The 16,260-nt window shown below is 34.0% G+C and overlaps 1 protein-coding gene across 1 annotated transcript; it reads left to right on the forward strand.

Moving 5' to 3' along the window:
* Positions 1 to 245: 245 nt before the first annotated feature.
* LOC134261124 (uncharacterized) lies at positions 246 to 15,516 on the forward strand (the record flags this gene model as incomplete). The annotated part of the gene is made up of 7 exons (XM_062743585.1): positions 246 to 444; positions 3,427 to 3,636; positions 5,075 to 5,205; positions 10,069 to 10,255; positions 11,935 to 12,003; positions 12,095 to 12,205; positions 15,364 to 15,516. Coding segments are annotated over exons 1-7 (946 nt in total), but the record flags the coding sequence as incomplete, so codon positions are not given.
* Positions 15,517 to 16,260: the final 744 nt, after the last annotated feature.

Below are 16,260 nucleotides of genomic sequence, written 5' to 3' on the forward strand. Positions count from 1 at the left end.
TGAAAATGAGGATATCTATCTTTATTTTTCTTATTTTCTTATGATCTTAACATATATCATTATGTTATATTTAGATTAAAAAAAAAAGATATTAAGTTAAACTTAAATTTTTTTTTTCTGTTCTTCTCAGTAATCTTTTTTTTTCACTTAATTAATTTCTATTACATACAAACTCAAAGTTTTCAAAATTATTTTTTATAACGAGGAAACAGGTTGCTCAAAATAGCGGAAACTATTGTCACTGATGATATTTATAGCTTGATGACTGTTTAAAACTAGGTCGACATGGTGTGGAATTCCCCCATTTAAACTGTGTTAACTTGAGGGTCTCAAGGAGGACATTTAAACTGAGATTCACAATGGGGGACTGTGTTTTATGGGGAGTTTTCCTTGTTTTGATTCTGTGTCATCAATCGCACTCCTCATGTGAAACTGTAGTCAAAGGTAAAGTTTTTATATTACATTTCTAAACAGTAACTCTCTTAAGTTCCTCGTTCGTTTAGTAATGTTTAACAAAGACAAGGGCTGATAAAATGTTTATGTACCTTTTGAACCTTATTATAAAGGCACTGGGCGTGGCTCGTACATTAGTATCTACAAAAAGGGCCCCAACATATGAACAACGAATATGGAGGTCCATGGAAGAGATAAATAAAATAATTGATTCGCACTGTCAACATTTCTCTTTCCTCTTTCGATTCAACTATCTGTTAGTGGTATACATGCACAATGAAATGTTTTGCATAGCTCACTGCTCAAGCTCATCAAATAAACCCCCAAATGCAACTTTACATACTATGCTGTGAGACGTGCGTATTCTTTCAAGGCGAAAAACAGCTGACAAAGGGGATCGAGTATCGTTTTGTACAATATCTTACAACTGTCTTATATTATGGATATGTTTTATCGGAAAACAGAACCCTAATACCACAGGCACCTATTAAGGTTACTTATTTTTCTTTTTAAAAAATATTCCTTTACTTTATAGTTATTATAAGGTAAGGGTATATTTTTTATTAAAAGAAAAATAAGTAACGTCAGGTGCCTGTGCCTAATACAGATTGAGATGTTTTAAAATGAACTTGAAAACCCATCATGTTTTTCCTCATGTTATCAAATACCTTAACGCAATTCCAACAATTTATCAGATTTGGTATTACCTACCATGTTCGAGCCATTCGTTTAATAAAGTATATTACTATTATGTTGGAGAGAATTTCAATAGACCAATGTCGCATAGATTATTCGTTGTTTTTAGCTCTACTGGTCAGAGACCAGAAGAGCTTATGCGATTAATGTGTCCGTCGTCCCTCCGTCTAGCTGTCCGTTTGTCTGAAACAGTTTTTCGAAATGCTACTCCTCCTACAGGTTTTGTCTGATTTTAATATAATATTTTAAATAAACAAAAGTAGACTACACTAAGATACACAAAATATTGCATCTTTTTTTTTTTAAATCGATGAATGGTGTTGCCATGTTTACTAAAAATAGAAATTTCTGTGAAATTCCTTGAAAACGCAACTCCTCCTACAGTTTTCATCTGATTTGAATATAACATAGCACACTAGTAGAATTCACTAAGATACATAATTTAGTGCATCGCTTTTTTGATTTCGATGAACGGTGTTGCCATGGTTACTAAAAACAGAAATTTCTGTGAAATTCTTTAAAAACGCTACTCCTCCTAAATTTTTGGTGTGATTTGAATATAACTTGGCAGATAAATAGACTACATTTAGATACATAATTTAGTGAATCGGTTTTTGATTTCGATGAACGGTGTTGCCATGTTTACTAAAAATAGAAATTTCTGTGAAATTCCTTGAAAACGCTACTCCTCCTACAGTTTTGGTCTGATTTCAATATAACATGGCACACAAGTAGAATACACTTAGATACATTAATTTGTACATCGGTTTTTAATTTCGATGAATGGTGTTGCCATTGTTACAAAAAAATAGAAATTTCTGTGAATTCCTTTAAAACGCTACTCCTCCTACAGTTTTAATCTGATTTGAATGTAACTTGGCACACAAATAGACTATACTAAGATACAAAATATAGTGCATCGGTTTTTAATTTTGATGAACACTGTTCCCATGTTTACTTTAAAAAATAGAAATTTCTGTGAAATTCCTTTAAAACGCTACTCTTCCTACAGTTTTAGTCTGATTTGAATATAACTTGGTACACTAGTAGACTACACAAAGAAACATAATTTAGTGCATCGGCTTTTAATTTCGATGAACGGTGTTGCCATGGTTACTAAAAATAAAAATTTCTGTGAATTCCTTGAAAACGCTACTCCTTCGACAGTTTTGGTCCGATTTCAATATAATTTGGCACACAAGTAGACTACACAAAGATACATAATTCTATTTATTTCTGCCTGTTGAAAAGTCAAATCCAAGTGCTACTTTTCTTTTAAACACGTACAGACCAGGATAGCTACAGTCTCATCAGATACTTCTGGTTTTACAAGTATCAAGTCCATCACTGCATGGTTAATTGTATGAAATGCTGCAAACACAGCTTAGACACGTAACATCTAATCGATTACAAAGCATTTTATGCCGGGCCATGGAAAAGACAGAGGCATGTTTGTTATGTCTGTCTTCCGTCCTTCCATCCTTTTCTCCTTCTGTTGCACTTTGCGTTAAGCTAAGTTTCAAAGAAACTTCAAGATATTTTTTTAAAATAAAACTTCAAATGCTGATAAATATTGATAAGAGCTATCAAATAGACATTTTTTTTTACCTTAACCTAAATTCCCCACTTCTTTAGTGGTAAGCTCAATCTTAAGAAACCATTATGGAAAGTGTACTCGAACTTCATATGATTATACATGCATGCTTTTCAAACATTAAGCTTTTTAAACATTGTTTAACCTTCTTAAATAAGTGTTTAGCTCTGTTTTAAAGAATCCATTTAAGATAATGTAATCAAACTTCAACTGCTGATGGATACTGATGTTAGTTTTCATTTGCATTACCATTTTTTGACCTTGATCTTTCCTTTTTTAAAATTAGTGTTTTGCTCAGTTTTAAATAAACCAGTCAAGATACTTTTATCGAACTTGATATTTTGATACTGATGTTAGGTTTACAACTGCATCAACATTTTGGTCCATGAGACCATAAGATAAACTAGGGTAAAAAGCCTGTAGAGGTATAAATTTGTAGTCCTCCTTCGTTATTCGGTTGTGTCTTAATTAAAATGAGTAGAAGAAAAAATCTTAAAGGGAAGTTAAACAAGCAGACAATAGAAAAAACAAACTTTTTTTTTTTATAATTTTTCATATGTTATCGTTATATGTCAATGAAATACGATTAATGAAAGTATATATTCTGAATTTTGTATAAAAGTCAACCAGTTTCAAAATTTACTTGATTTATGAATAAAACAGAGTAATGTTTGTTACAACAGGTCTGTGCTTGGAAGAGACAACACAAAATTGGACAGAAGCGTCAGACAGCTGTAACCTAGCTGTGTTCAACACACCCCTCAGTGTTGGTGTCTCTATCCTAGGAGTCCCCATCTTTGGTCACCGCAGACCTCAGGCGCAGAGATCCGAGCCCCATGACATTCACTGGATAGGGGCCACGGGAGAATTCACACCGTGGTTTAAACTATTAGGTACTGTAGTCTAACCTTAATTCGCGAGGGAGAACTAACCGCGATCTTTTATCGTAGTGAACGCTCTACCACTAGGCTACCGTGACCGGTCGATTATTTTTACATTGATTTTCTCTAATTTTTCCTCTTCAAAATTGTTTACTTCTTTCATGTTTAAAGTGAATTTAGCACTCTTCGGTACGGGAGTTTTAATAGACGTAACAAACGTTTGTGACGTTGAAAAGTTACATAACGCAAATGAACATTGCAAGAAAAATAGCAAATTAATTTTTAACGCACATTTGTTTGTATTTTACGTTAAATTTAACAGTTTTTTTTCAATTTTGAAATTTAAAATTGAGTGAAAAACTATATACATTTCATTTGGTGTTCCTAGATATTGAAAATGCATGTACATGTAGTTCTTATTGTGTATTCTACCGCGCGATGACAAAGTTTCACGTATGTTATGGAGATTTGAACGTCGTAAATTTCAAATGAATTTCATAGAGAAAATTACTTTAAATATTAATTTATTTCAATAGCAGCATAAAATATATTTTCATATGCCGCCGTTCCGCAAAAAATATACTTCCTGATACATTTTAAACTCAGATTACCATTTCTATTTAAAGTTGTTCAATCATGAGAAAGAAAGATTGATTAATTGAATGATTGTATGTTGTTTAACCTCCCACGCGAGAATTTTTCACTCACATGGAGACGTCACCGTTTGCCGATGAAGGGATTCAAATTTAGACCTACACTCGGCACTTAGGGCCATTGTGCAGTGAAGGTTCTTTATCTTTTCAACGCCTACCGTGACACGGGACCTACGTTTTTTAAGGTCATCTCCGAAAGACCCGTAACTTTCACTTCTTATGCCGAGCGTTTAGCAAAGGAACAATCACTACCTATGTTTACGTCTTAGGTTTGACGTGGCGCCGAGAACGAGAATCGAACCCGAGCCTCCCGATCACGAAGCGAACGCTCTACCACTAGGCTACCGTCAAGAATAAGTTTGAAATTCCGTACATTTACATGTTTAAAGCATATTTAAAAATTATATTTTGAATAAAATCGCATTAAAAAATTATCTATGTTAACATTTCAGTTACTCTCTCTCTCTCTTTCATATGTTGAATTAACAGGAATACATTATAAAACAAATAAAAGTTTTGCACGTTTATGTAAATTTGTAATGACTGTACATCCCAATATAAGTTTCTATGTTGAATGAAAAATCCTGTAATTAATTGAGCTATAATGACGAGGATATATTTTTATTATGTTATTCATAGAAAAGATTGGTTTTTTCATATGTTAATCTAAGCTTTTTTTTCTATGTTGAATGAAAAATTCTGTAATTAATTGAGCTATAATGACGAGGATATATTTTTATTATGTTATTCATAGAAAAGATTGGTTTTTTCATATGTTAATCTAAGCTTTTTTTCAGGATGCTTCCTGTATCACTATCTTACTTCATTCAGTGGAAAATTGACGGTCAGTTCAAGCATTGGTCCAGTCACTGAATGTCATCAAATATGTGAAGACTGGAACGAGAACTACAAGGAATTCGGCATAAATGTAAGCATGCACATTTCTACCCGATCATTCATTCAAAGTTAGAAATCCCACTCTTCATGCTCCTGTTCTAGTTTTTGTCGAACGCTGAAAGCGGGGATATTAATTTCGACTTGCCTTTCCCTCCGTCTGTAGTCAAGTTCTGTCTGTGCGTAACGCTTTCTTTTCGACGCGATATTTCGAGAAGCCTTTGAGCTTTTGCAATGAAATATTTACACAATAAGTCCTTATAATGTAATTGATTTTGAGGTCAAAAGGTCATAAATTAAAAAAAAAAAGTCTGTTTTAACAGTTTCATTTACACACGATACTAGTAAACCTTTGTGGTTTTGCAATAATATTTTATACCACAACTCTCTTTGGCATAAAGAGGACCCTTTTAATTTTGAGGTCAAATGTCAAGGTTGTAAATTCATAGATTTTATCTTCAAGTGATTCACAAAACGGACATTTAATCGATAAATTCTTATTCCATTTGTGAACATAGTTTTTTTTATTAAGTAGATTTTGTAATAGCTTTTGATTGAATTCTGCTAATTGTTTATCTTAAATTCAGAGTAAATTCAAGTGACCTATTGCTATCTATTTCGTCCGTCGTCGTGCGTTGTGCGTTAACATTTGAACATTTTCAGCTTCTTCTCTGCAACCACTCAACCGATTTCAACCAATTTTGGCATAAAGCATCTATGAGTTAAGGGGAACAAAAATTGTAAATTTCATGGTCCCTGCCCCCTGGGGCCTGAGGGGTGGAGGCAAACCCACTTAAATTAATGCAATCTTTAAAAATCTTCTTCTTTGCTCCTGGACATCAAGCAGACAAACTGTTTGCATGATTGTAATCAGCATTGAGTCCTCTACCAAAAGGGGTTCTAGTGCTAGGGTGGGGCTAAATAGATTATACAGTGAAAATGCATTATTTCTTTGAAAGTCTTCTTCTCTGCTCCTGGGCATAAGATAAATTAGATAAGTATATAGTTATGTTAAATTAGGCTGCCTCATCCAAAATTATGAAATTCATGGCCCTGAGTCCAGGGGTTCTTGTGCTAGGGCAGGACTATAAAGATTATATTGTGAAAATGCATTATTTCTTTCAAACTCTTCTTCTTTGCTCCTGAATATTAAATAAACTAAGTACATAGTTATTATGGACAAGAGTGCATCTTCCAAAATTGTGAATTTTATGGCCCCAGGGTCAGGGTTTCTGGTGTTAGGGCGGGGATCTATTGATTATATAGTAAAAGTGCATGAATTCTTTTAAAATCTTCTACTCCTCCTAGGTATTAAGCAGATGAACTACCTAGATAGTTATGATGAGCAAGCTTAAGGGTCCTTCTTCCAGAATTGTGAATTTAAAGAACCCAGGGGTACCATAGAGGGGGGAGGGCTCTACTTGTATACTTAAAATGAATTAGGCCTAATTTATAAAATTATAAATAAAATGGTGCAATGTGTGGACCTAGGGTCAGGGGTTTATGTGTGGTAGGGGCACTACTGATTACTGTAAATTCCTTATTTTTCGCGCGTAATTTTTATATACCCGGTATCGCGAATGGACTCTTTAACAGCAAATCGCGAGTATTAGAATTCGCGAATGGACGGTTGATCAAGAGTTTCAACATAAGATTTCAGCACCATAAAAATAAAGGCGAGTAATTTAATTTGGCGTGTGGTGCTTCATTAATTCCACGCTTATATTTAGGAATCTACAGTATTGCTTAATATTATTGATTAGTTGAAATGCATTTTTGTTCCCCTACCCTGCCTATGAGTTTTAAGTAACCAAACTAAGCAATTGCTAATTGTATAGTTATGATGAGCAACGGTGCCTCTTTCAAAATTGTAAATGCCATTATGTAGCATATATACTAGTCAAAATTTCTAAGTCCCCAGGCAATTTTTTGTTTTACAATGCTATTATATTGAATTATTTAATAAGTATACAGGATAAAAAAGTAACAATACAATTTTTTCTCACTTAATTTATCTTATTGAAGCACTTTAACACAATATGCAGAAATGTTATGGCACCCTAGAATTAAAAATTCACAACGTTAAATACTGCATTATCCTCCATTTAAACGAATTCACAGCAAGACAACCGTTCCTCAAAGAGTTCACACTATTTAAGAAAAATTCTTTTATTGAATGTTTTTCCATGTGGAGATAGGTCGTCCTCTAGTTCCGCTAGGTTCTGCTGCTGAAAAAGCTGTCTCAAACTCCGGTATATCTTCTTCCATACGTGTTAGTAAGGGTTGAGATTAGGATGATAAGGGGGCTTACCGAAAGTGCCTGTGCCAAGCTAACAAAAGTTACATAATGTCTTATTACATGTGTACCCCAGTCCTCCAGTTAGACAATGAGGGGAGGGCACTTCCGGTTCCGGTTCTATTGATTTTTCCGGATAAACTCTAGGATGATTTTGTTGTGTTTGTTGAAAATCTAGCGATTTCTAATGATTAAAAGGAATTAAGGTATGCTTTGTAGGTTTTTCTGGTGATAATTATGAAGGTTTTAAGTAAAATAATGTCATACAGTGAAAGGAAACATAACTGTCGTTCACTACGACCAGCTTGGGCTATTTTAACTTCACTTTCACATTGTTTTGTTGACATACACCGCATTTTAATCAAACTTTTTTTCTGTTTTTCGCAATCAATTAAAGATGGAGAACACATGTAAGTAAAAAAAAACATGAAGAATACACCCGAAAAACATATGGAACTCGAACTTTATGCTTTTTAACAAAAACGGTCACGGTCGAGTAATTACACATTCGATTACATTTTTTTTGGCCTTGACAGGAAAGTATTGCAAATGAAAGACAAAATTGTAAACAACTAGTACATTAATGTTAAGGTTTTGAACTTTTCGAAAAAAGAAAAGTGGGGACTTAGAAATTTTGACAAGTATAAAGCTTAAAACATGGACCAAATTCAATGACTGGAACGTTGTTGTATGATGCTCAGGTGACCTATAAGGCCCATTGGCCTTTTGGTTTAGTTGTTTGATTGATAGATGTATGTCTGGTTTTCCTCAATGTTAAAGCTTCTCGATCAAAATTTCTCAGAGCAAGGTTTAAAAAGATTTTTTTTTTAAAAGAAACATATCATATATCATTTTGCTAAGTAACTTATCAGGTTTATCGGTCATCTTTGTTTATTTTCTAACAAAATCATCATTTGATTTTTTTCATGTTTATAAAGGCTCATTTTGAAACATTGTGATATTTTTGTATAAGTTGTCTTTATAACCTTCTTTTTTCTTTTTTTTAAGAATATTGTATTCACTAACTGATTAAGTTTGATTTGTTTACAAGAATATTATAAAAATAACTGATGTCATGGAAATTTCCGTTTTCTTTCAAACAGGTCCTTAATGTATAAAATCCCACTTTTTATCCAATCGATGTTGAGAAAACTTTTATCATTGAATCGGACCAGGTTGTCCAAATGTATACTAGTAATAAGAGACAGTATTTCATTATTGATTTTCTTCCTCATATTGTGTATTTTATTTTAACAATCATTCAATTTACGGAATATTTCACTATAGAATAGCAGTAATGACTTAAATATTTGTTTTATTTCACCGGTACTTCACCGGTACTTGTTGTATTTGTCTTATATAAATTTTCTCGCAACACAAGATATAAAGAAGGACTTTAAAGATGAACGTTTTTCGTTGAAAATTCGTGTTTTATGTATACTATATGATTTATTCAGTAATTTACAATATCGGCAGGTCATTTCACTCTCATACCATAATGGGTAATTTCAAACCTTATTTGTAGGTGCTCTTGAACTTCTGTCTTTTCAGATTAATTCCATATCACTGATGAAAACTGAACGTTTGCCAGACTTTTGCTCTTCTCCAATTTTGTATTATTATTTGTCAACAGTCTCGTTTAAAGTCCTCATTTCGTAAATTCTTTGGTCGATACAATGACCTTGTCAGCAAATACACTTTATCATTAGGACAAATGCTGACTGCAGTTTTTAATACTAATTGTTAGTCCATTATTTATACACTGAATTGACGACGGATTTTCCCGTTATTTCTCGATCATGACAAGCAGCACACGGTTGGTGTGACCGGTCAGCAGCGTATGCTCACTCCTTCATGGCACCTGATCCCACCTCTGTTTCGGAGGTCCATGTTTGCTCTGATCATATTTTGTATTATTTTATGGACTTTGACATTGAATACTGTACATTATCTCCATATTCTTCTCCTTATATTTTATGTACTTTGCCTTTGGCGAGCAACCGAAGTAGGTCAGTCGCAGCTGAAGTTTAAACTAAGGACCTTCCGATCAATGAGTCAAGTACCGCTTTCGCTATCTTGAGAACCAAGAAGAATTAAGTTTTACAATATACCATTTTTTTTTACATTTCAAAGACATTATTAGATTGATAATATGTTGTTTTACGTCCCATTTTAGAATATTTTACCCATTTAGATACGTATCCATATAGCGGTGAAGGGTTTAAAAGTTTGACCTTTACCTAGCACTCAGGGCCATTGAACAGTGAGGGATCCTTATCGTGCCAGCTTCTACCGTGATACGGGACCTCAGTTTATAAGGTATCATCCGAAGGACCCGCAGCATTCACTTCAAGGTGCCCAGCAAATTGTGAAGAAACAGTTGCTACATATTTTTATCGACTTGGTTCAGTCGCGAATGAGATTAGAACTCACTACCTTCCGAACACGGAGCGGGCGCTCTAGCGACTAATCTACCGTGATACTGAAACGCATTGAAGAAAAAGCAAACGATGAGAGAATATTTAAACCTTTCATTTTTTGTAAAACACCATCCTTATACTTAAAAGAAGGTTGAATGTAGTTTTCTAATTATTGTTGTAGGAAACGCATTGCTTTTGCAGAGAGAATGAGGAAACGGAAAAGGGTGCTGTTCCAAACACGACCTGCAAACTTCAGAGTTCTGAAAACTTTTTCAAAGATTTAGTTGGACCCAAATATGATGCTGGGCGAGCAGGGAGTTACGATGGAATCGCCATGTATAGAAAAATGAATGATGTCACATATATAGGTGAAGTTGGTATTCTATTATTAATCATACTTTTAAAATTTTAACCTTTATTGGAAAGTAATATTTGCTTACTGTTGCCAATGGCTGCGAGCATAAATAATAACTTTGTTTTATTTGAATGCTTGGAGCATTAAACATTTTTAGCTCACCTGAGCCGAAGGCTCAAGTGAGCTTTTCTGATCACATTGTGTCCGTCGTCCGTCCGTCCGTCCGTCCGTCTGTCCGTCCGTAAACTTTTCACATTTTCGACTTCTTCTCAAGAACCACTGGGCCAATTTTGACCAAACTTGGTACAAAGCATCCTTGGGTGAAGGGGAATTTTAATTATTAAAAGGAAGGGACATATCCCCTCGCAAGGGGAGATAATCAAGAAAAGACAAAAATAGGGTGGGGTCATTAAAAAATCTTCTTCTCAAGAACCACTAAGCCAGAAAAGCTGAAACTTATGTGGAAGCATCCTGGGGTAGTGTAGATTCTAAATTGTTCAAATCATAACCCCCGGGGATTGGTCGGGGCCACAATGGGGAATCAAAGTTTTACAAAGAAATATATAGGAAAACTCTTTGAAAATCTTCTTCTCAAGAACCACTGTGCCTGAAAAGCTGAAACTTATGTGGAAACATCCTGGGGTAGTGTAGATTCTAAATTGTTCAAATCATAACCCCCGGGGATTGGGCGGGGCCACAATGGGGAATCAAAGTTTTACATAGAAATATATAGGAAAAATCTTTGAAAATCTTCTTCTCAAGAACCACTGTGCCAGAAAAGCTGAAACTTATGTGGAAGCATCCAGGGATAGTGAAGATTTTAAATTGTTCAAATCATAACCCCCGGGGATTGGGCGGGGCCACAATGGGGAATCAAAGTTTTACATAGAAATATATAGGAAACATCTTTGAAAATCTTCTTCTCAAGAACCACTGGGCCAGAAAAGCTGAAACTTATGTGGAAGCATCCTGGGGTAGTGTAGATTCTAAATTGTTCAAATCATAACCCCCGGGGATTGGGCGGGGCCACAATGGGGAATCAAAGTTTTACAAAGAAATATATAGGAAAAATCTTTGAAAATCTTCTTCTCAAGAACCACTGTGCCTGAAAAGCTGAAACTTATGTGGAAACATCCTGGGGTAGTGTAGATTCTAAATTGTTCAGATCATAACCCCCGGGGATTGGGCGGGGCCACAATGGGGAATCAAAGTTTTACATAGAAATATATAGGAAAAATCTTTGAAAATCTTCTTCTCAAGAACCACTGTGCCAGAAAAGCTGAAACTTATGTGGAAGCATCCTGGGATAGTAAAGATTTTAAATTATACAAATCATGACCCCCGGGGATTGGGCGGGGCCACAATGGGGAATCAAAGTTTTACATATAAATACATAGGAAAAATCTTTGAAAATCTTCTTCTTAATAGCAACTGGGCCAGAAAAGCTGAAACTTATATGGAAGCATCCTGGGGTAGTGTAGATTTCAAATTGTCTAAATTATGATCAGTGGGGTAGGGTGGGGTCACAATATGTATTACAAGAGGTAAATCTAGTAAAGGACAGAATTGTCAAAGCTTCTCAGGTGAGCGATGTGGCCCATGGGCCTCTTGTTATATTTTATATTTCTTTTATTGGTTTTTTGTGTAATTATAATAAAAGTAATAATTATTTAAGAAATACTTTTGTTGCAGAGGATAGCCTAGGCGAGTGTCTGATAGAGACAGAGGACGGCAATGTGACGTATCCTTGTGATGCTGCAGGTGCGCGATTGGTGGTACCAAATTAACTATTCTCTTTCATTTAATGTATGGCTAATGTATTTTAATTGAATGTTTTTCTTTTTTACAATAGATAGTGTTGGGTATAAATGGACAGAAAGTCTGCAACGCCAAGAAAATGGTAATATAAAGCTTCCAAGATGGACTCCTTACATACGTCGACTGATTATAAGTGAAAAACGAGGTAAGATTCTGGTGACCTTAATTAAATATGATTCTTTAAAAAAGCATAAAAACCATTTCACTTTTTTGTTCAGAGCTGTATGTAATGTGAACAGCACATCAGCATGCCTATTGCCTATTCTATTTTCTATTTTATATAGTGAGATAATGGAAGATCTTATATATGGTAATAGAGGGTACTGTAGATCACTAATTTTTCGCGACACCTTATTTTCGCGAGATAGTCATTGACTCTTGATTAGCGAGACAAAATTTTCACCAATTGTGGTTATTGCTCTATATAATCTTAAGGAATACTATAATACGCGAGAAGTACACTGTCTCGCGTAATTACGCGAAAATAAAGTTCTCGCTAATAAAAAGTGATTTACAGTAATCCTAAATGCAAAACAGACCATGGACATTTTGAAACCTAGATAAATTTTGTTAGGATTTGCATTAAACTGAAATTAAAGCTTTAAATATATTTAGTAACCAATATAACACAACGATAAAGAAGAATAAACTCATAAATCCTGTCGGAAAATACAAAAAAAGTCGGAGCAAACATGGTCCTCCGAAAAATATCAAAGATGGAATAAGATGCCAAAGAGTAAGCATCCCCTGTCGACAACTATGCTCCACAAACGAATTCAATGGGAAAATAATGGTCCCACAATTTGTATTGTAGAGTATATCAACTCTTTAATTAACAACATCATAGTTTGGACTGTAGGATAAATATCTTCCCTTGACTTAAAAAGTGTTGATACTAGTATCCTTTTATCATCAACTTATTCAGTCGTTTTTGAAATTGTTAGTACATGCTCTTTTATATCGATTCAAGTGGGGAAACCAAAATTCCATATGTATATGATACTTATTTATTGTTATATAGCTAAAGGAAACTGATAGAAAAGTTGAAATCTTCAAGTTTATCTGCAAGTTGCGTTATTTTACATTATTTTCCTTTAATTTCATTAACATCTTTTTTCTAGTATAATATCCAAACATGAAAAAGACATGTGAGAGTCTGTGGTGATTTTTGCGAGTTCAAAAGAGGAATATCGAATTAACATAGGAATGAATATGATTTCTAGTATTGTAAATTGATAACATGGCATCGATATACGAGGGACGTTCAATAAATAATGTCATTAGCTCGATGACATACAACATAGAAATCATATGACATTAAGCTTGACGTTCTCTCATTATTGATGAATCTTTAATGGATTGATAACAGTTGATTTGACAACTTTTCATCGCATTATTTTGGAAGCTGGAAAACAAGGGCTATACGAGACACTGCATTAAAAATCAATGGTCAAGAATCGGTAAAATAGAGTAAAATTAAACGCTTCATTAAAGGAGCTGTAAAACTTGTTAATATCCCAAAAATATATCAACTGAAATATGTGAAATTTACTGCAACGAATGCCTGTTTTATACACACATGAATAGGTGGATTTCAATAAAGAAAAACTTTATAATGGGCATCAAAACTAGGTACCGTCCTTCGCAACAAGGACATACAACAACCAAAGTATATTTGCGAAAATCAACAAATTATCACTGATTATGTTTTATTGACTTGACACATAGCAAAATTGATAGACATCATTTTGGGGTAGATCACACTGTTTTAAAGAAACATTTCATAGTTAAAAAAGTTAAATACTCAAAGGTCACCCTATATTTTGAAAAATGAGTGAAAACGACAGCGTGTAGGAATATCTAAACAATTATTTAAAAAAATCAAAAACTGTACTTATCCACGTTTGTTTGAAATTCAAGCAGATGATGGAACTTGAATCCATTTTGCTTTAAACCCTCAAAACAAATTTACAATAAGATGCACTTGACAAAAATACAAGGCCTAAGAATAGCAAAGACTTGCAAGAGCACAAGAACAGTTTTATATGCTGTTTTCTTAAAAATTAGCCGTCTTGATGTTCAAATTCATATTGGGGGAGGAAGTTCAATTTCCGGAGGAGTCTATAAAACAATTTTTTTGCAAAAAAAATAAGGTTTACGAGAGGAAGGAAACAGAATGAGGAATCCACTACATCAAATTTCTTCATGACAGCGTCCAAACCAACAGGCCATGAAGAGTAAATGAGTTTTGGGGATAAACAGAAGGTTTATGTTTTGTCACACATCAACAAAATTTGCCAGATCTTTCAACCTTTGACTTGTTTCATTTCCCAAACTTTAAAAAAACACCTACAAGAAAGAGAAAAAAAACAAGTAAAGCAAATCATAAGATCTGCCATATTTCAGTATACGAAGGGTCATGCTCAAAAATGTGTTCTAAAAACAATTAGAAATTGAATAAAAATTTTACGGACATGCGTTTTAATTCAAAGAGAATATTTTAGTTAAATCATGAGGACTAAATTATAGACAGACGTTTTGTGTTTCTTTCCGAGCCCCCATTACATTATTTATTGAACATCCCTCGTATCTGTATGGCGAAATGAAAGCCACAACAAAAAACTTTTTTTTTCACTTAGGATTATGTTGAGCCTTCTTAAAGTAAGTTCCTGTATAGAAAATAGTGACACTGTCTTGAGTATAAGTTTATTATCATCAGTTTTCACTTTTTTAAATTTTACAAATAATTTATCATTGTAACATTTTTTTTAATTTCTGAAACTATGTACAAAAACATAGAATTAAGTTTATCACCCAGAGATCATTTAAATTGTTGAAAATAGGTGTTTCTCATTTCTTTTCATTTTTTTTGTTAATGTAGTTGTATAATGTCCTTCTGAGAATTAATATCGAAACACCACTACTTTCCTGTAAATTTAGACCCGGGACGCGGGCCTTTTTTTAACGCCATCACCTGCGACATGAGATGTCGATTTATACGGACCAATTTCTATGTCGTAGTTCTTATCATTTTATGTGATAAAGGGGGCATCCATGTCAATGCAACTCCTCCTGAACCCCTGAATGAATGTCAATGGAACTTTTACATAATCTCATTTACATTCTGCTAAGAAATATACTTTGCAATTGTACACATATGAGAGATTGGTGTATTATTTGTGAACTAAGTGTTCCTATTACCTTGGATTTTAATCTGAAATAATAAGTGATGAGGGTTAAATAGAAGAATGAATTCATTATCAACTGACTTTCATCTAAATAAATATTCACCTTTTTGGACAGTCAACAGCGCCTTGCAGAATGGGACAGTATGTATCGGGATTCGCTACCAATCAAGGGCTTATGAACCTATACCTTTACCCTGCAGTGAAAGACGTACCTCCTTATGCCACACTGACCCTAAGACAGGTAACAGTTCAACAACAGCAAATATACGTAAATAATATGTTATACACAGAAAAAATAAAGAAAAATATTCTTTAAAAAACCATTTCTATACTAAATAATAGTAAACACAGAAATATGATTTACTGATAATTTATTAGCTTAAAAATAGTCTATTTATATGTAGTTCCTCAATTTGGAAACTAAAAACAATTTCAATTTTCCCCTCATCACCAATGATATAATTCAGTGACACTCCCCCTGTCGCCTTTCCAACCTTATATGTTGATCAAGTGATTGATTGATTGTATATTGTTTAACGTCCCTCTCGAGAATTTTTCACTCATATAGAGACGCCAACACTTTCCGATGGAGAGCTACAAATTTTGTCCTATACTCGGCACTTAGGGCCATTGAGCAGGGAGGGATCTTTTTCATACGAGCACCTCCTGCGACACGGGACCGGAACTCGATTAATACGGTATCATCCGAAGAGTTTCCAGTCAGAATGGTTTTTAACGAAGAGTAATTTTGTTGATGAATAATCACAAGATGTGAGAATGTCCCAGTTCTGTTTTTATTGAAAAAGCATTTGTCTATGATATCAAAAGGTCTAGATTTTAATTTGTAACGAGGAGTTGTATGAAAAGTAGAAAATATGTACGTACTGATTTTAAAGTTGTTAAAAGTTCCTTAGAGGTTTGAGAATCTACATATGATTTACACCACATCTAGAATATGCTGTAGCAGAGTTCGACTGAAGTGTCTCCTTAACAGCAATGATAGTTTTGTAAG

Source organism: Saccostrea cucullata, unplaced genomic scaffold (assembly GCF_032062105.1).
Source record: "Saccostrea cucullata isolate Sc308-1 unplaced genomic scaffold, CSIRO_AGI_Scuc_v1 ctg12247, whole genome shotgun sequence".
Classification (NCBI taxonomy): Eukaryota; Metazoa; Mollusca; class Bivalvia; order Ostreida; family Ostreidae; genus Saccostrea; species Saccostrea cuccullata.